Below are 20584 nucleotides of genomic sequence, written 5' to 3'. Positions count from 1 at the left end.
CAAAGAAAAGAAATGTGTTTTAAGAGTGGGTGGAGAGGGGAGGTTGCCTAATATTTAACGGAAGGTCATTCCAAAATCCATTGGGAGAGACTTCTCTAAAATCTCTCTAACTTTCTAGAGAGGAAAATAATGTGCTGTTAAGCACAATTTAAAATTAAGTAAAAAAAATATATAAATAAATATGTTGATTATCTAGAAATGAAAGTTGGTTGATCATTAGTAAGTGAAAATATATTATTAATGTCTTCTTTACTCATAATTGTTCTTTCACCATGCGTAAATATTATTTCTATCCAAATACGTGATTATTCAATAGAATTTTCCATAGAATATTTGAATACCAAAGTATTTGATAGCTGCAGAACATAAGGGGGCTGCAACCCGCAGTGCTGTACTGTACTTATACATAATATAAATTAATAATGAAAGAGATGACCTGACGCTTGGGGAGGACTGGCCATCAGGAATTTCATGAGTTTCCCAAAGGCCCAGTCCATCCACGGCGACGACTCTAATAGTAATGGCTTGATTTCGGTCCAACAACGAATTGGCACGTTGGACACTGCACCCACCGCTCGGCCGAAAAAATTCAGGCTCAGGATTTTTTTTTAACTTAAAGCCCTGTAAAGTTATGCAATTGTCGGTGTGGCGTGTATGTACATCCTTTTTCTATGCGACATGCCGATGCGTGGGCCGACGCCACAGGGGGTAGGCGCCAGTCACATTTGGCCGACGTCGGATTGGTGTATCTAGGCCTTAAGAGAGCTACCCGTTTTGCCCCACTGGCAACAATTGTTGCCGAAGTGTATAACTAATTTTCTACTTATAGTAAAAAAGTATAGTATGAAAATGCACTTTAGTGGGGTTTTCTATCAATAATATGCATCCCCGGCCTGTCTACAATCCAACCAGGTATGAAAAAAAGTCCGTCCATAACTTCTTTAGCTTTCTCCTCCTTTCTAAAATGTATGCTTCAAAAGAGCAGATTAAACTTCCGTGACTTAGCGACGTCAAAAAGACGGAAGTGCACTCGACCCAGCCCCCTCGGGTTATTGGCACCCACTCTGGTAAAGGTTTGTCACCCCCATTGAAATTCGAGAAGCTGGCTGCGTCTTTCTTTTTCTCTTTTTCTGCTTGCAAATGCTCCGTGGAGAGGTTAAAGTGGTTGATTCCTTCATCCCAAGTCTTTGAGTAGACAATGGATTAATTTTATCTTTGAAGGACGTGTACCGACAACATTTCTCAAAGGACTGTTTTGTTAGTGAATCCAGATTTGCAACACGTTTAAACATAATGGATCTGTCCCAACAGTGTGACACGACTGCAAACGGGAAAGATGTAAATTTAACATTTTTGATATAGCCTTCCTTCCTATCCTTCCTAATAAGATGTGCACCTTCTACCATATTACTGGTGTATTTTTAGTGAGAGCTACATTTGTCGTGTTAAGGTTGTTTGGTTACAAGAGGTCCGATATGATAAAGCACGGTGGTTGGATAATATGAAGCGGTTGTGTATTGTTTTGTCAAGATACAATAAGTGCTGGTTAATTTGCCGTGACTGGCAACTCGCCACCTAGTTGACATGACTTTGTGATGCTAACCGGCCGCTAAGTGGTTTTAATGAGACGGCTTGCATGTTGCGACATTCACGGCAAAATAATTTTCGCGAAAGAGTTGCCGGTTACGGCAAAATAACCATTGCCTAAACAATCACAAACTAACACTACAACATAGTCTTTGTAGTAACATTATGCTACTTTTTCTTATGGTAAAACGTTATCCCACTTTTCCACATATCAAAATAGTTTGATAATAATAATATGTCTGTATTTTTCTTTTCTTCTGCTCCCTTGGCCAGTCGTTTCCATTCACAGCATTAGCACATGGCTACAATGACCAAAATCACTGCCCCTTCGAGAGAGAAGGGTGTGGTCTAGGCGTGGCCTGGTGCAGCTATTTACATAAAAGTGATACACCTCTAAAACAGGCTGTTCTGAATAGAGCGTTTTTTTGGATGACATAGGGACAGCACAAATATTTGATCCAAAGTCAATTTTGACGAATGCATTTCACAGACATGTCTTCTACACATTTGAGAACTATTTTAATATGTTGAAAAGTTGAATAAAATGAGACCTTAAATGCAACTTTTTCCACTTGTATGCTAGTAGACAACTTAGACAAATGTTTTTGTTTATAAAATATTGTTTCCAAGCATGTCCTCATGACATCATCTGCTTCCTGTTCCTTCTGCCTTACAACTCCCAAAGAAATCTGGGCACAAATGGGTTAAGAAAGTGCTGCCTGGACATGACAAAACCATCACAATTTCGACCCCAAAATGATAAATTGTTAAGCCCTAGTGCAAAAGCTTTATTTTTGCTTTTGGTGTGTGTGTTTGAATGTGTTTTGTGTATGGGTGGGATATTATAGTTTTACTATACACACGATTGTTGGAATGTTTTATTTTTCCTGCTTTACAAGTCTTTTTAGCAAGTCAAGTATCTTGGAGAATCGCTGACTCGTCCAAATACAGTATAAACAGTTTGGCAGACTTTTTTTGGGGGGGGGGGGGGGGGCAGAATTCCTGCAAGTATCTTCACCCATGTAACACATAAGAAGTTAGAGATAAATGAGGCACCTTCACTTTTAGGTCTCATCAGCGCTTTTGGCTTGAAAGGTGTTGCTAAAGGTTTGGTTCAAGATGTCAGCAACATTTTGTTAGATCTTTAAAGTGAAATAGGTCGCACTACTGTAGCTCAGACTATTAAGCTTTGGGTCTGGAGGTTTCCACTTCAAATCTCGCCGGTGATGCAAAATAAGAGAGAAGAAAATAGCAAATTGTAGCTTCTGCTTCATGAGGTGACTCCCACCACCCAACATGCTAATTTGTGCCTAATTTGCATATTTAAAAAAAAAATGTGCAGTGTACATGAGCATTGGGGCAGATTACTTTAATGTGTTTTGACATATAGATTTTAAAGTTTAGAAGTCCCTTTTTAAGTTTACAAAACAAGATTGTCTTTCCATAAAATAAATGTGCAAAGTGAAAAGCCTTTGTTCACGTAATAGCATTTCAAATTATTAGACTCCACAACATAATAATTGCCTTGTCTTCTTTTATTTTCTAAATTGATTTGTATTAAAGACGAGTGTCTTCCCATTATTCTCTCCGCAGATGGAGCTATTGGTCCTCACGTCCCTGGCCTCATTAGTAGAAAAGAAGTCAATATGTCACAAGGCACTCAGCTTTGTTAACAGCTGCACAGCATCTTTCAATCCAAATTCTCTTGCCCTGACAACCACACTGGCCTTAATTTTTCCCCTGATTGTTGGTGGATGCTAAGACCTCTATATCTCACTGTGGACTAATTAGCCGGCCGGCCTTCTGTCTAGGTTGTAGCTAAGTGTACCTCTATGAACCTTCACTTTTCAACTAATGGCTTCCCCCCACTCTCTTAATGGACTGCACTCCTCTCCGTCACACTCTGTCTCAAGGCAGTAGGGGATATCTGTATCAGTGACCTGACTAGCAGTGGCCTTTTAATAGGCTCATTTTGTAATACGATGTCTGCCTGGCTGTCCATCTTTAAAGGCAATCACACTTAACCCTGACATTGAAAGTAAGAGATTTGTTCAGCACAGTGTAGTTGGTCTCTGCTCATTGATGAATCAGAGGAATTAAATTGAAGTTTTCATTAAAATACTGCCCTAATGTATGGAATAGACAATAACCCACCAACACCACCCCACCCCCCAATCTGTATGTGCTGAGATTGACAAATTAACATCATATTCCACCAGCTAGAATTTTGTCGAGCAGTATACAAGCATTCATACTCAGGGTTTCCGCGGGGTCTAAAAAAAGTCTTAAAAAGTCAAAAATTCTGAAACTTACATTTTAAGCCCTAAATGTCTTAAAATCACCCATATTTTCATCCCAGGTCTAAAATTTAATTTACCCAAGTCTTAAATTCTTATCTGTTGCATTGTTTCTACTGTTTGCGTACTGAAAAAAGTCCACACACCAAAATCAAAAGTGGGCATTTGAGAAGGGTGTGTTTGTATGGTACTCAGTGTAGTTCGGGTGGGCGGGTAGTTTAAAGCGGTTAGCATGGCATCTAGCTTGTTGCGTTCGGATCATGACAGATAAAAGTCTTTGATCGCCGCAAATGCGTAGGTGTCGCTGTCTGTGCCTGTAAAGGACATTGAGTTTGATTATCTGTGGCGCATTCTCAGGAATTAGTCTTGTATTTGTCTTTATTCATTTTATTAACAGCTTTAATTCGAAGTTAGCGCATTACGCTAAAGAAGCCCTTCGTGGCTCTCTTCTTCGGCTGTCTATGAAGCACGTTGTCATGTGGGTTTAACCCAGTGTGCCACCAAGTGTTCAGACGGAGACACTGCAGTTTGTGTGCCACCACCCGAAAAGGCTTACTTAACGTTGAACCATGCATTAGCTACAGCATTATAGCACAGTATCGGCCACTTGATTGCAATGTTGAAACTTTTTTTTTCTGAGAGAAGTTTTGCTGTAGTGGAAGTGGCTGCGATAAGTGAAACAAAGCAAAGCCCCTCTCTCCGGTGGGCGCAAATGAAGCGCCCGTGTACACTCCAGCAGTGAAATGCTAGTGAGTAAAGCGAGGCAAAACGCTCCCTTCACTTTTGGTGTGAATGTAGCATTATAATTAGTCCACTACCGCGTACCTTACCTTTTCAAGTTTTTGTTTCCACTGAGTTCATGCAGTTAGTCAGAATAGTGTGGACGTGTTTCTGTAAAATAGGTAAATGTCAGTTTAACAATACTTGCTTGGCTTGAAAGTAAAGTTTTCCAGCTGGTTGGAAGAGGTAGCAGGCGATAGGTACTCGGCTCGTTGCAAAAAAGTAATACAGTTGGAGACTTTGGGCTTGAAGGCCCTCGAGTCACAAGCGAAAGCCGTAAAGCACCAGCTTGCTATGACTTGAAGTTAGTCTAAAAATTTTCTCATAATGGTCTAAAATGGTCTAAAAAAAAAGGTCTAAAATTTAACTTTGTGATTAATGCAAGAGATTGTTTTTATATAGGGATCTATTGCATAAGTGTCAGTGTTCAGCCCATTCAATGGTCTCTTTAACCGCTTGCAGAAGTTTAGTCCATAAAGCCACTATTCTGTATTACAGCTTTTCTTGTCATCCAAAGCCACAAGGCTCAGCTCTGATAAGTTTGAAATAGTTTTCTTCTTCGCTGTCTCGCTGCATTATTAAGAGGATGGGGAAATCTTTTTTTAAGGTTAGTGGGATGTTTGGACTGCCACAGGCACTGACTAATTGATTATTTTACAAATCTTCTGTGCTACTTTTCCCTTCTTTCTCCTATCGTAATGTGTATCATTGAGGTCTCATCCTCCTCAAGCTCTCATGCCTTTTCTCCTTGTCACTATATCTCAGGATTCAGGCAGTTGTTGCTTTTTCGTCTGTAAACTGTGCACAAATTGGATAGGTGCCTTTGAGCAACTCCTTCGGCCAACTGAGCCCAATTGCAATAATTTACTATGTTTAAAAGCAAATTACAAACATTTACAAATCCCCGTTCCCTATGTGTTGACTTCCTTTAGACATTTGGCAAATACGTTTGATGGATCTCTGTTGGTGGAAAAAAGTTTGCAGGAATACAGTACACCAAAAGTATTTTTCAGCTGCCAAAAAGTAAAAGATGAATTTGAAAAGGTAATAGTAGTTGTGGTACTAGTAGTTATAGTAGTAGTAGTCACAGCAACTCATGTGTGATGCGGCTTTCCTACACCATAATAAGAATTTACAGAGCCAAAAGGCACAATACACATCCAGGATTTTACCTTTGGCCATAATGCGGCAAAGGATTCTAGGGATGGCGGAGAAATTGCCCACCTCTGTGCAAATGAGACTCATTAATTAAACAGCGTCTAATTCACCAACACCGGGGCTAATAGCCACACACAGTTTGAGTGACGCAAACATCATCTATTGAAGGCTGGTATAAACTTGGTGCTATCAGTGGAAGCCTGTCCATGGCAGCAGCGATTGGTGGAGAAGAGATGGCCATCCCAGGTAGAGCAGGGCGGGGGGCATTTTGTGATGTAAAAGCATGAAGCCCCCTAACCCCCACCTCTTGTTTGAATTTACTATCTGACCAAAAACAATGATAACAAAATAAGGCTTGTGAAATTGTATAAAACAAGCATGCACATATTCTAAATTCTAAATATTTTTACACTCTTACAATTGTAAAAATGCTAAAATAGTATAAAATTTAAATGTAATAGTTAATAAAATTAGCTTTTTATTAACCAAAATTAAGTGGCACCCCACATTTATTCTAAATGCTCTTAAGCTATCTCTTATTCAAAAAATAAAATGTAATCAATCAACAAAGTGATCCTTAGTATTGTGTAGTACAGAACATCTATTACTATTTGATTTGGCAATATCTTTCTACCTCAGAATTATTTTGTTACTTTGTGACCTTTAAAACTTAAGAAAATTAAGCAAATTGATTTCAGCCAATGATGATCAGCTGAAAATAAGATTTCAGTTCTCATGATCGAATTTGGACATCCGTAATTCCTAGATCACTGACTGGTTCTCAACCCGGTCCTCGAGTACTCCTACCCAGCCTGTTTTCAGCTGTTGGCTGTGGAGAGACATGGAAAACAGGCTGGATAGGGGTACTCGAGGACCACGGTTGAGAACCACTGTCCTTGACAATACACCATATCCCCGTTGTAAGATATGATAACAAAGGCACAGTACAGTAAATTAACCCAAACATCATGTTTGTATCACTCCTGGAGACATATTAGACATATCATCACCCATCCAGAATTGCCATGCATAACGTAACTTGCCACTTAGTCAGTTAGACTCCCGACTCATCTCAGCATCAAATACCAAAGCAGATCAAGAGAGGATATTCGTGTCGCTGCACCATCATTTACTGTATCTATTTGTAACACGAGTGTCCTCTTCAAAATTATTACGAACATAAACGAATGTAAACCTAAAAATGTCCCTTGACTGCCTTTTATACATATTATGTTGAAAAGGGCACAAAGATTTGTGTGTATGTTTGAAAGATATGTCTGTTGCAATGTGATTTAAGATCACATGGGTAATTATTTAGTCGGACTTAAATGTATTTATTATGATTGTGAGATTTTTTTGTTTTGTTTTATGGGGCACAAAGCAAACTTAAAGCATAGTGCTTCATTTATACATTGTTTTTTTTATTGACATTAACAGCCTTAATTAAAAGATTACAACTCGTGGTTTAGATGTTGCTATTTGATTTAATTTGATTGATGTGCTGTTTATTATTCAGCCTTACTGTTGTATCACGTGGTATTATTCCTCTAATTTCAGTATGTTGTTTTTAACTAGACATTCTTGAAAGAGTTGTAGTCCATACCTTTGACATGGAAAAGAAAATGGCTGCATTGTGTCATCAGGAGACTCACAGGGATGGATCGGTGACGTGTCCTTGCTCATGCTGCTAATCAGTCCTGCTGTGAGCTGAGTCACAAAGGCTCACAGGCCCCAGCAGGACTACTGTGCCGGGTGAAATGACACACAGTACTGGTCACAGGCTGTCTAATAAACTGATGGTCAAACCTTAATTTTGTGTCATTTGGACAAAATGTAAATAAAAACCGTAAACAATGATTTGCAAAACATTTTCATCCTAAATTTGGTACACTAAAAAGACTTATGTTAAGTGATAAACATTTGTAAACATTCACATTTTTTTTATTTCATGCCACGTTCCAAAAAACAACAACTAGGAAACAAAATAATGACAGTTGCTAAACAAAACAGTTGAAAACGACCACAGGCAAAAATGAATAGAAACAGGTAAGTGTCACATTTGGTTCAAAATGGAGCATCACCTTTTAGTCAAAAGCAAGCATAGGTTGAGGTTCACTAATCTGTGAACAACTCTATGTGCAACGGTTAGGATTGTGGCACGTCACCATGGAGACCCTGGTTCAAGCCCATTCACCCCCAACACCCTGTTGTCCTTGAGCAAGACACCGATATCCCGAACTGATCCCTGAGTGCTTAAGTTACCACTAATTCTTGGTTCAGACCAAATGCGAAATATCACTTTGCATTGCGTCTCGCGTACATCTGAATAATACTGGAATTAAGGTTGTACCGTACTGCCACATTTGCCAATTTGACCACTCATACCTACTAAACGGACACAGTAAAATCAAGGTGTTACCCCTCCTCTAATATTTACTTTAAATGCTACGCTAACCTCTGTCACATTTGACACCCTGAATTGGAAAGAGGTCACTAAGGTGCGATAGTATTCCAGCTGGTCTGGTTGGCTTTATTACCAAGCAGAAACAGTACATCTCACTTCCGTCCACCTCTTGTCCAGGAATAGACTGCTTATGTCATTGACTTCATGATGACGACTTTTACACTCGTCTTTAAAATGTTGGTGTGAGAGAACGGCTAGGCCATCACACGTGGCATATTGCGCAGTAATCACCTTTTCTTTGTGTTCTAACCACCTGTGTAATAGCCTGTTGGCCTTCGCAGATGAGATCTGGAAGTTATGGAATTGTGAGATCAGGCCTCTGAGGCACATAAGTAGGTAGGTGACTTGAGCGTGACCTTTTTCCTAGCTCTTCCTCCTAGCCCATGTGACAATGTGTGACTATTAGGACTGGGTATTGCCAACAACCTCATGATAAAATACATATCAAGATACAGGGGGTCACGATACGATACGTATCGCGATACATATGTATCCCAATACATGGTCTTCAAGGCAATACATATGCCAATATTTTACATTAATTTACTTTCATTTTTAGTGTAACAATCATATGTATACCTAAATATATGTTTATTATGCTGGGTGGATTTTTTTTGTTTTGTTAGCAGCTCTTCTGGTTTACCACCAAGCAGCATGCCTTGTCTGTGGACGCACTGCAGAGTAGGGGTAGGTGATATGGCCTGAAAATTATATCACAATATTTCAAAGAATTTTGCATAGAAGATATTGGTAATAATTACTGAACAATATATTTGTCATTGGTGCTTCTGAATAATAGCACTTTTATTGCAGTACAATATTTCATTTAATATTCAAGCCACCTTTTTTTCACAATTGAAATGTAAACTAACATTAAATATAGCAACCGTAATGGAATGCTCTTGCGAGGTCTAATTATAACATAACTGCTTAAAGCACATTTACTTAGCAAATACAAAGAAAACACAAACCTTCAGAAGTCAGTGGCAAATTTCATGAGTCAAGAAAGTCCATTATTTTCTCCTGTGTGGTTGATCCTCGTGTTGTAGAGGCAACATTTTTTTTTTTTTAACCAATGATACGGTAGCGGCCAGTTTGTGGCGTCATGCTTTCTACATCACAGGCAAGTGTATTGTTGAAAAAAAAATTCCCCTGCGATTGTTTAGGAAGTGGTTATTTTCCTGTAACCAGCAAAACCTCCTGCAAGCGTTATTTTGCCGTCCCGTGCCGTTTGCGCAAGCAACCTTGCTTTAACTGCCTTTTTAAAGTTAACGAGCAATATCAATTCTGACGCCTGCGTATCGATATTGTATTGTGTATTGTAATGAGGCCCGCAACAATGTATTGTATGTATGTATCGATTTTTGGAGCACACCCCGAGTGACTATGGTTTGCTCCAAACTTTTTCAGAATGATTTCTTAATTAAATGGGGTTTGGGAGTTTTGCGTTGAGTTAAACAGATTTAATAAAAATTTATATCCACAGCTTTGGTGTAAGAGTGATAAAATTAAATTGTTTTAACAAGACAGCCATTGACCCCTTTGTCCTAAAATAACAACTTGGTGATCTATTGACATCTTGGCGATCTATTGACAATTCCGAACATTCGGGAATTTCTAATATTTACGCAACGCAACGCAATGCAATGCAAATGCTTCCTTTACACGGTGAGAACAAATGGCTATTGCTTTTGCCTGCGACTAGCATACAAACTAGGCAGATTGTTATAGTAGTCATACGACATTTCATCACATTTTGAAATCTGTGTAAATTTGGTGTACAGTAATTTCTGGACTTTAAGCCGCTACTTTTTTCACTTGCTTTCCACCCTGCGGCTAATACAAAGGTGCGGCTTATCCATCATATCACACAGGGGCGCACAATAAAGGAAGCGCAAGAGCGTCAGGCAGAGCAAAAAAAACCAAGCCCAAATACACTAGCAGAGACAGAATCAGAGTGAGACAATTTGCGCCCTCATTATGGAAAAGAAAGTAGCGGGAACCCAGTGCAGTAACATTAAAACACTTGCGGCTTACAATCGGGTGCGGCTTATATGTGTAACAAACTCGAGTATTCCCCGGATTTAGCTAGCGCGGTTTATAGTCAGGTGCGCCTTATGGTCCAGAAATTACTTTACCTGTGCCCTAACATTTGTGCTCCAAATCCCTCAATTTCCATGACGGAATAAGGATGCAAATCCTTGGCAATAAATGCTGTAAGAGCCTTCGCAATTTGCTTTGCCTTTTCCGTTGAGTCTGTCAGCTTTGGACTTGCTTCCTTGATTGGATCTTTTACAAGATCTTTAGTTCGTCTGTATATTTGTCCATCACAACACGCACGCACACACACACACACACAGACACACATCCAACTCTTAATCTTGTACATACACCTCATACATAAAAAATGACAAGCTCTCCTTGTCAGCTGACGGTAATATGCTGCATTGTCATGAATGTAAATGAACAGCTTTGCTAAAGGATCAAACTATTATACTACCAAAACGCTTGGCCTACGTACCCTTTTTACCATCTCACTTCAACCCAGCACCCCTCGCCAAAGGCGTTGATTTCACATATTATTCCTCCGTTATTGCATGACTCTCACTAACACTATTATACCTCTCTGCTACGACTTGATATTGCTTGGGTAAGTGCAGTATTCAGCCCATCCGATCTGATTATGCCTAAATGGAATTTGCCTGCGAGCTACGTTATCAAGCTACAGTTCAAACTCATCCACATGCAGTCAAGAGGTATTTTTCAATGGAAGGAGTTCTGCTTGTCTCTTTAAAACCTTTGTAACTAGGAGTGAGAAAATAGTAATTTTGCAGGGGTTTTCCTGGCTCAAACTAAGACAGAGGTTGATACCATTTAGATCACTTGCACACGTGCGTATATGCTGCACTCTTCACTGGCTCAAACAAACTTTTTTTTGTGTATGAAATACACTTGCATTTTGTTGTATTTCATGTTTTTTTTTTCCTCAAATCATATTGTACACTAAATAAATTTGAACTTCATAAAATGCCCTCAGCACTTCTTGTAGTCTAGTGCTAACTGGTCTGGCACATTCATGGACATTTCCAGATTTCCATGTCATTTGCTTTTGGATCTGCTGCAAAGGGCAATCGATTCATGTATACAGACATTTTTATGAATATAAATAGGGATAGTGTTTCTTTTCAGTTACCATTCATTTGGAGTGCCACATTCTCCCTAAAAATTAAAAATACAATAAAACATTTAAAAACAACAACACACCATTCACAACAAAAGTAGTCCTGCAAACCTGAAAAATGTAAATTAAGTCGTATGGAAAAGGGGGCAATGATGGGATAGATGAATAAAATAGTAGGTTGTTGGCTGTTGGGTGTGTAGAAAGCAGTATTTTAAATTTGAATAGTTCTCAAGAATTTATATTAAAAAAACTATTGTGCGAGTTAAATCCAATGGATGCAAGACTGGCTGTTGTTAAAAGATTCATGACCCAAAGCAAACCAAGACAAAACTGAGGGAATTGTTTTGGCATTAAAGAAAAGAGGGTTATTAGTAAATCTTGAAAGAACTGTATTTAAAAACCATAGACCACGTCCAAAACCTTGATGTGCTGATAGATTTGGATCTGACATTCGGCAGTCATATCAAATCAATTACTTAAACAATCTTTCACCAGCTAAAAATACATACTCTATGGTGTAGGGTCGCATGCTCTCAGCAGCTCAAGATAAGGTTATTCACATGTTTTATCTCCAGTAGACATTTGATTGTTGTTATAATCTCCTGACTGGATTCGCTCAAAAGAGCATCAAACAGCTGGAGCTCATTCGCTGAACGCTGCTGCTGGAGTTCTGACCAGAACAAAGACATCAGAACATATTACTTTAGCTCTGAAGCTTTGCACTGGCTCCCAGTTACCTGCTGAATACATTTGAAAAATTCTGCTTCTGCTCTATAAATCACAGAATGGTTTGTGTCCTGAATACATTAAGGGAATACTAATTAAATATGAACCCAGTAGGGCTCTGAGGTCTGCAGCCACGGGTCAATTTGTGAGGAGGCCAGCTATCAAAGTAAACTTGGTGATGTGGCTTTTAAGTTGTGTGCTGCACATTAATGGAATAAGTTGCCAACTGAAATGAAGTCAGAACCGAGTATAAATGCATTTAAATCCAGGTCAAAAACTTTATCGCCTCCCCATACCTTCGATTAAGGTCTTTTTAAGCATTTTTAAAGCCACTTCTCCAAAATCTTTTGCTTGCACTGTACGTTCTTTGAGTAATTTCAGTTGGCTACTTTTTATTTCTTTACTTTCTTTTTAAATGTCTTTAAGTTATTTTATTTGTAAATGCTTTAAAACGTTTTACTCTTTGTGAAGCAAAAAAAGAAAAAGAAGAAAAGGCAACAAAAGACACAAATACAGAATGGCCTTAATGAGTATGATAATGATTCAGACTGGTCTAACTGGACAGTTTTTTGTTGCACAACTTGCCACAGTCAGGTTTTCAATCTGTGTGCCTTGCCTTCCACGTGTTCAATTGATGTTTAGTCTGTTTGATGTATAAAAACATGTGGACAAGTCTTTTTCCTCCATTAAAAGCAACAATTACAATTGAGAGAAATCTGTTTTTTTAGTATGCACTTATACTTCTTCTTACTTATTACTCTTGTTACTATTGTACTACTCTTACTCTTCATCATTGTTTTAACTCACAGATTAATACCATGGAATTTGGTGTTTTAAGAAGATGTGGATATGTCAGTTTAACTTGTATTCACTCACTATAATGATTACATGTATAAAGGATGTTACTGCATAATCTTTGACTCCTTTCAAAGTGCAGTGTCTTTGTCTTAACCAATTTAGTTTTGGATCATTGGGAATATTAATGTATCTCTAGTGTCAGTTAGCTCATTACCTGTATTCATTTTTAAGTCAGTGAGAAGTCCAGAGGTCCAAAGCAATTTCGGAAATCATATGAAGCCTCTTACTGCCTTTTTCCCAAATTGAGACCGAAAAGTCAGGTGCATTTCAACAATGATTGAACATTTTTGGGCTTGTGAGGATTTTTTTAAGCTCAAAATATCTGTCGCAAATGCAACAAGCATTTGCCCCCTAATTAAAAATAAAATAAAATAAGCAACTCTGCCAGGTAGGGTTGGCACGAAGCACACTCGCCCAAGACGCACAAATGCAACGATCTGGGTCAGTACAAATGTATCCAATTAAATTGATCAAGCCATTTTACGGCATCACAAATTCTTTGCCCGTCAGTTCCTTCCCGTAATGAATAGCTTAACAAGATTAATAAGTATTTGAGTCTGAAAGTGTACAGTACAATACTTTGACCTGGCACCCTTGATCGTCCACATTTATTGATGCGTAGCGCTTGTATGGTCTGTACAGTCACGGAGCTTGTGGATGTTATAAATACGGTTTAGTCCATTCATAAAATGTATACGGCTATCAAGCGATCAGTATTGTAAAACACAGAAACGGATTTATTGTGCGTGTGCAGTTAAAGCACGTAGATCACTGGTGCCTTGTAAAAGGTAGATGCTTGGACATTATATATTTGTCTTATCATTTGTAATATACAGCACCCCACCCTTGTGGTCCATATGAAAGAGCGGATCATAACTCGAGTAAACATTGACGTCACTTGCGATCGGCACCAGACATGAGGTGCACTTGAACACAGTGGCACATTTCAAACTTAGACATAACTTAATCGATATTTCAACAATGTGGGCTTTCTGTCAATCTATAAAAGCTGATATATATCAAGAATAATTAAGGGAAATCACTTTGCTCTTTTAATGTACAGTAAATTTGGACTATAAGCCGCTATTTTTTTCACTTGCATTCAACCTTGCGGCTAAAACAAAGGTCCGGTTTATCCATCAGATCACAAAGCGGCACACTATAAGCACAAGAGCTTCAGGCAGAGCAAAACAAACCAAGTGAGCCCGAATACAGTAGGAGAGACAGAACAAGAGCGAGACTATTTGCGCCCTCATTATGGGAAAAAAAAAAGTAGCGGGAACCCAGTGCGGTAACATTAAAACACCTGCGGCTTACAATCAGGTGCGGCTTTTATGTGTAACAAACTCGAGTATTCCCCAAATTTAGCTAGCACGACTTAGTCATGTGCGCCTTATAGTCCAGAAGTTACTGTATTACAATTAATGGTCCGTTTTGTCACTTATGTCACAATTTATAATAAAATCACTGGGCTTCCTTCCGCCATTCTGTAAATTTTACCATGTTTATTAGAGTTTGGGATGTCAAACGTTAAATATTCAATCAGCTTTTACTGCCCAAATAACAAATCTTTTAGTGCCCTAATATTTTTATACCATACTGGCTACACACACACATACATACATACATACATACATACATACATACAGTGAGGAAAATAAGTATTTCACCCCCTGGTGATTTTGTGAGTTTGACCCTTTACAAAGAAAGGAACGGTCTATAATTTTCATGGTAGGTTCATCTTAACAGTGAGAGACAGAATATTAAAAAAAATCCCAGGAAATCACATTATATTAATTTTAAACATTTATTTGTCTTTTATTGAGGAAAATAAGTATTTCACCCCCTACCAACCAGCAAGAATTCTGGCTCCCACAGACCCAGGGACAAGATTATAGACCTGCACAAGGCTGGAATGGGCTACAAGACCATTAGCAAGCAGCTGGGTGAAAAGGAGTCAACTGTTGGTGCGATAGTTAGAAAATGGAAGACACACCAATTGACCATCAATCTCCCTCGGTCTGGTGCTCCACGCAAGATCTCACCTCGTGGAGTGAACCGGATCATGAGAAAGGTGAGGAAACAACCCAGAACTACACGGCAGGAGCTTGTTGATGATATCAAGGCAGCTGGGACCACAGTCACCAAGATGACCATTGGTAACACACTACGCCGTAATGGATTGAAATCCTGTAGTGCCCGCAAGGTCCCCCTGCTCAAGAAGGCACATGTACAGGCCCGTCTGAAGTTTGCCAATGAGCACCTGGATGATTCAGAGGAGGCTTGGGAGAAAGTGCTGTGGTCAGATGAGACTAAAATCGAGCTCTTTGGCATCAACTCGACTCGCCGTGTTTGGAGGGCGAAAAAAGCTGACTTTGACCCCAAGAACACCATCCCCACCGTCAAGCATGGTGGTGGAAACATTATGTTTTGGGGCTGTTTCTCTGCTAAGGGTACAGGACGACTTCACCGGATCGAGGGGAGGATGAATGGGGCCATGTACCGGGAAATCTTGGGTGAGAACCTCCTTCCCTCAGCCAGGATATTGAAAATGGGTCGTGGATGGGTGTTTCAGCATGACAATGACCCAAAACATACAGCAAAGGCAACAAAGGAGTGGCTCAAGAAGAAGCACATTAAGGTTATGGAGTGGCCTAGTCAGTCTCCAGACCTTAATCCTATAGAGAACTTGTGGAGGGAGCTGAAGCTTCGAGTTGCCAAGCAACAGCCTCGAAATCTTCAGGATTTGGAGAGGATCTGCAAAGAGGAGTGGGCCACAATCTCTCCTGGGATCTGCGCAAACTTGGTGACCAACTACAAGAAACGTCTGACCGCTGTGCTTGCCAACAAGGGTTTCTCCACCAAGTACTGAGTCATGTTTTGCTAGGGGGTGAAATACTTATTTTCCTCAATAAAAGACAAATAAATGTTTAAAATTAATATAATGTGATTTCCTGGGATTTTTTTTAATATTCTGTCTCTCACTGTTAAGATGAACCTACCATGAAAATTATAGACCGTTCCTTTCTTTGTAAAGGGTCAAACTCACAAAATCACCAGGGGGTGAAATACTTATTTTCCTCACTGTACATACATACATACATACATACATAAAATGTTTGTAAAAAAAAAAAAGTTAAATGATTCATGTTAAATTTTTCTAAAGTGTGACCAGTGTTTGTTTTTTTTTAATTTAATTATCAAGAGTATTCTAATTGGTGTCCTTATAGTATTAATAAAAATGAAACAAATTTGAAGTTGGCAGCTATTATTTCCCTGATATTTACTGAAGTTTTATATTTTTGCCGTAATACCGTTTCAATACCGGTTTCGAGATGTTGTATGCAGGTATAGTATCAAAGTCAGCGTTTTGGTACACACATCGCCCGGCAGGCAATGGCGCATTACCGTGCAACAATTGCATCCCTTCACGGTAACGATATGTATCACAATATACAGTATACCTATATAGATACTGTGTATATACTCTACTTTTCTACTTTTTTTTTTTTAACTATGCAATGATCAGCTGTGTCTTTCCTCTGAGCTTTCTTACCATATCTTTCATTCATTTATACCATTGTGCAGTCCCACTGATCCCTGTAGGTGTTGCATCATTTAACATGATGAATAGGAATGTAATGTTTAGTCTTTCTTTTTATAACCCTGTCTGTTACGGTTCTGCAGACGTAAGGCGTGAATATATAAATGTGATGTATAATTTCATTCAAAACGTATCTGGAGATTTTCCTCAAAGTAAAGGGATAAAACTGCACAAAGCTTCCCTGTGCATGTTGTTCCCTTTGCAAATAACCGATTCACTACATCACAAGCAGTGAACAGTGGAATTATTATAATAATTAACTGTGATGAAGCAAAAATCCTGATTGTTTATTAATACTCATGTCTTCTTTCATGTTTTACAGGCACGTTACAAACAAAGCCTGGACCCCACAGTGGACGAGGTGAAAAAGCTATGCACGTCACTCAGACGAAATGCCAAAGAGGAGCGGGTCCTCTTTCACTACAATGGCCACGGGGTTCCACGGCCCACTGTCAATGGAGAAATTTGGGTTTTTAATAAGGTAGGTAACACTCAACTCATTAATTATACATTGAGAATGTATCACATGTTAATATGCATCAGAATTCAAAATGTAATTTTAATTTGATTAAGTTGGTAATTGCAGCAGAGTAGAGCCAATATATTTAAATCCCCCTACTTAGCTTGCAAAGTATCAATGTGCTTCAACATTTAAATAAGGTATCTTGCTCTACCCTATTCTATGGCCTAAAAATTTAACATGAGCCAGATTGGTGTGACAATTTACCTGAAGGTTTCTCTTCAGGGGGAATACATTTGCATGTGGATCACTCATTAATTTCCTACACCATATGAATATATATGAAATATTCATATACGCTGCAATTTCTGACGACTTGATTCCAGTGTGATGTCTACCTTCAATCAATCAAATTATTATTTGCGTGACAACCACAAAATTCTGTCCATCAAATCGTCAATAGTCATAAAGGTAGAGGGGCCAACAATTGTCATCTCTCTTAACATATAAGATAATATGTAACCAGAGGGAAAAGGTACTAAAAAATTTAATTAAAAAGTAACTGTTTACGGTGGCAAACAAAGTACAGTCAGTGCTACTTCGCAGTTCACTTATTGCGGATTCACTCTATCGCGGATTTTTTACTCATACATGGGGACATTTGTACGTCGGGTTGTACATTGATATTTCAGGGGGTTTTCAGAGGTTATTATTTGACCCCACCCCCACCCCCGCCTTTCCCCAGGATTTACTGTTTTTTCCTTCTTCATAAAAATTGTGTACTGTACATACACACACAAGTAAGCAAACAAATCACTCTACTGTCACTGAAATAAGAGTAGAATTGAATAAATACTCACTAGTTTGTAAAAAATTAACACGGTAATAATAAATACCTCTTGTAAAAAAATATATATAAATGATAAAGCAGCAAAATACCTGAGAATAACAAGGACCAGGGCTGACTGTCATAAAGTACACAAGTAAAAATATTCAATAGTGAAAGCACTACTCAATATGATTAAGTAGAACAGATTCAATAACGAAACGTCAAGTGCCGTCCTGAAGAAAAGTGGAAACGCACACATTTAGTACCATAGTTAAATGAATTATGATTTTTTAAATTTTTTCCATTTAACCTTTATTGAACCATGTTGGTCCCATTGAGATTAAAACCCTTTTTTTTTTCAAGAGAGACCTGTCCAAGACAGGCAGCAGCAAAATAACACAAAGTTACAGATAAATTATCATCTAGCCACTTTATATTTATAATTTTTTTTGTAAATTTTTTTTACATAATAATATAATAATAATAAATATTGCAACCAAATCATTTAGAGGGGTTTAAGAAAATTTTAGGGAGGCTTCAGCCCCCCTAAAATAGTCCTAATGACGCCATTGCCAGTTAGCATGCAATCCGGCTTTGGTTTGGTTTAGCTCGCGAAAGTAACGTCTTGTGTTTCAGTCAGACAGTCATCAATGTGTACTGTATTTCTACTGACATGGTCATATTGTCACTTGGATTATGCAGCTTAGCCAATTGGGTGTCTGTATTGTGAATACAGGCACCCTATCTGCTGCGTAACACAAAGTGGAGCACTCTGCGGCTCGTTATTTTGTAGCAAAGAAAGACCATGATGATGGTAAGGCACAAAGGGTTATCTGGAGGGCCAGATATAATTGGCGGTGATGTTGCTGATGTAGTATCCCATTTTAACAGTTATTTTCCTTATTTTAAGATGTCCTGCCTATTTCAGATGTAAAAGATAAGGTTTGTGATTGACTTAAGATTGTAGTTTAAAAGCTGAACACTAAGAAATAAAATCTTAACGCGGGTTACAAATGATGAAACACACTAAAACTGTTTATTTTTTGGTAAGAACTAAATGGTGTGCCTGCTGTTATCCCAGGGCAAATCTTCAGTGAAGACATGAAATATTGTTTTGAGTTGTTCATTGCCACTATTCAATAAGCGAACACCCACTCACAGTGATGCACTGCTGTTGTCCAAACTTAGCTGTTGCCACTGGATCCCCAGCACACCCACAGGCGTTCCTTTTTAGCTTCATGTGTTCTTCTTCCTCTTTCTTTTCCATAAGTTATTCTTGATGCATAATTCATTTACGAGAAAATGCATCCTCACTGTCAATGGTAATGTTTAGGGATGGGCGAGTTCCGATACCAGGTATCGGGCCGATACCAGCTGTAATTTTAGTTCTCGTGCCAGCAGCCGATACCAGTCACCATTACTAAGGTACTTCTTGTGGCCGTTTTATCATCAGAAAATAAATGCCATTCCTGGCTGACAAAATGTTTTTCTAAGTGAACTGTATGCTATCATTCCTCTCATATACCAATTAAGATACATTTTCTGAAAGGACATGTATGTTTAGAAGCTTAGTGGGTATTGGCCTGGATGTCACTATTTTACACACAACATAAAGTCACTTTTTGTTTAAAATAAATAAAAACATAAACTAATGTGACAATTAAGACACTACCAGTAAGGCAGACACTCATAGATAATAAGGGTAAACGTCCTAATAACTTCATTAATTGAATGTATTACACCAGACAATGCATTCTGGGAACCGAGTGGCTATGCTGTCATTTGGTTGGTATGTTAAAGCTTGTATGGGCAAAGTGTTGCCATGTTCCATGTTTGTGGATCTCATCAATAAAACAAAACAATGAATGAATCATTTTCTGTATTGATAGCAATCATTTTGGCGTTGACAAAAAAAACTAACAATTGACTTCATGAAAATCGTTTGAGAAATTAACAAGTAACGACTTATTTTCATTGCACACGTGTTGCCCTTGATGAAAACGTTGCTGAGTTGGGACACTACTGCACGTCATATCACGACAGTTGAAGCATGTTTTTGTAAGTTGTGACATGTTAGTAGCTTGCCAGTCATTGACGTTGATAGAGCGCGGGTTAATTAGCATCGTACTTTATTTCACTCCGATTTTCCCAAGTGAAAGCTAGCCCTTGACACTTTATTTACAGGTGAGCACAGTGCATGACGTCAAATTTCGTCTTCTGTTGAAGTCATGTACGTAATTATGGCACTGCCCCGCAGTGTCGAGACAGAGTCACCACAACTAAATTAAATGATGCCATTAGAACAAGATGACAAACTTGTGTTTCTAAAACTCTGGTTAAATAGTAGGTATTTCTAAATTTGGCTTCAAGCACTGTTGTATTCATTTTAATTAATTTTTAATTGCACTTCACTGTATCCCTTAAAAATAATTTGATAATAACGGGATATTTTTATTTATTTATTTATTATTCATTTATTCACTTAAATTCATTCTATTGTGTGTTGTATACAAAATGTGTATTTTATTAACAAATGGAAAAAAGATCTATATCCTTCTTTATACATTTCTGCCATTGGTTTAATATAATTTTATGTATCAAAAGTACCAGTACTTGTGGTATCAGTTGCATGGTATCGGT

The 20584-nt window shown here is 38.4% G+C and overlaps 1 protein-coding gene across 3 annotated transcripts in view; it reads left to right on the top strand.

Annotated features, from left to right (window-relative positions):
• Positions 1-20584, top strand: part of rptor (regulatory associated protein of MTOR, complex 1) — a 188282-nt gene that overhangs the window by 32251 nt on the left and 135447 nt on the right. For all 3 annotated transcript variants that reach the window (XM_077571008.1, XM_077571009.1, XM_077571006.1), the window contains exon 5: positions 16978-17136. In XM_077571008.1, the coding sequence (XP_077427134.1) occupies positions 16978-17136 (159 nt within the window). The remainder of the gene's footprint in view (positions 1-16977; positions 17137-20584) is intronic.

This window comes from Vanacampus margaritifer, chromosome 7 (genome assembly GCF_051991255.1).
Source record: "Vanacampus margaritifer isolate UIUO_Vmar chromosome 7, RoL_Vmar_1.0, whole genome shotgun sequence".
Lineage (NCBI taxonomy): Eukaryota > Metazoa > Chordata > Actinopteri > Syngnathiformes > Syngnathidae > Vanacampus > Vanacampus margaritifer.
Note: the sequence above shows the minus strand (reverse complement) of the source record. Positions and strands in the feature narration are given on the sequence as shown.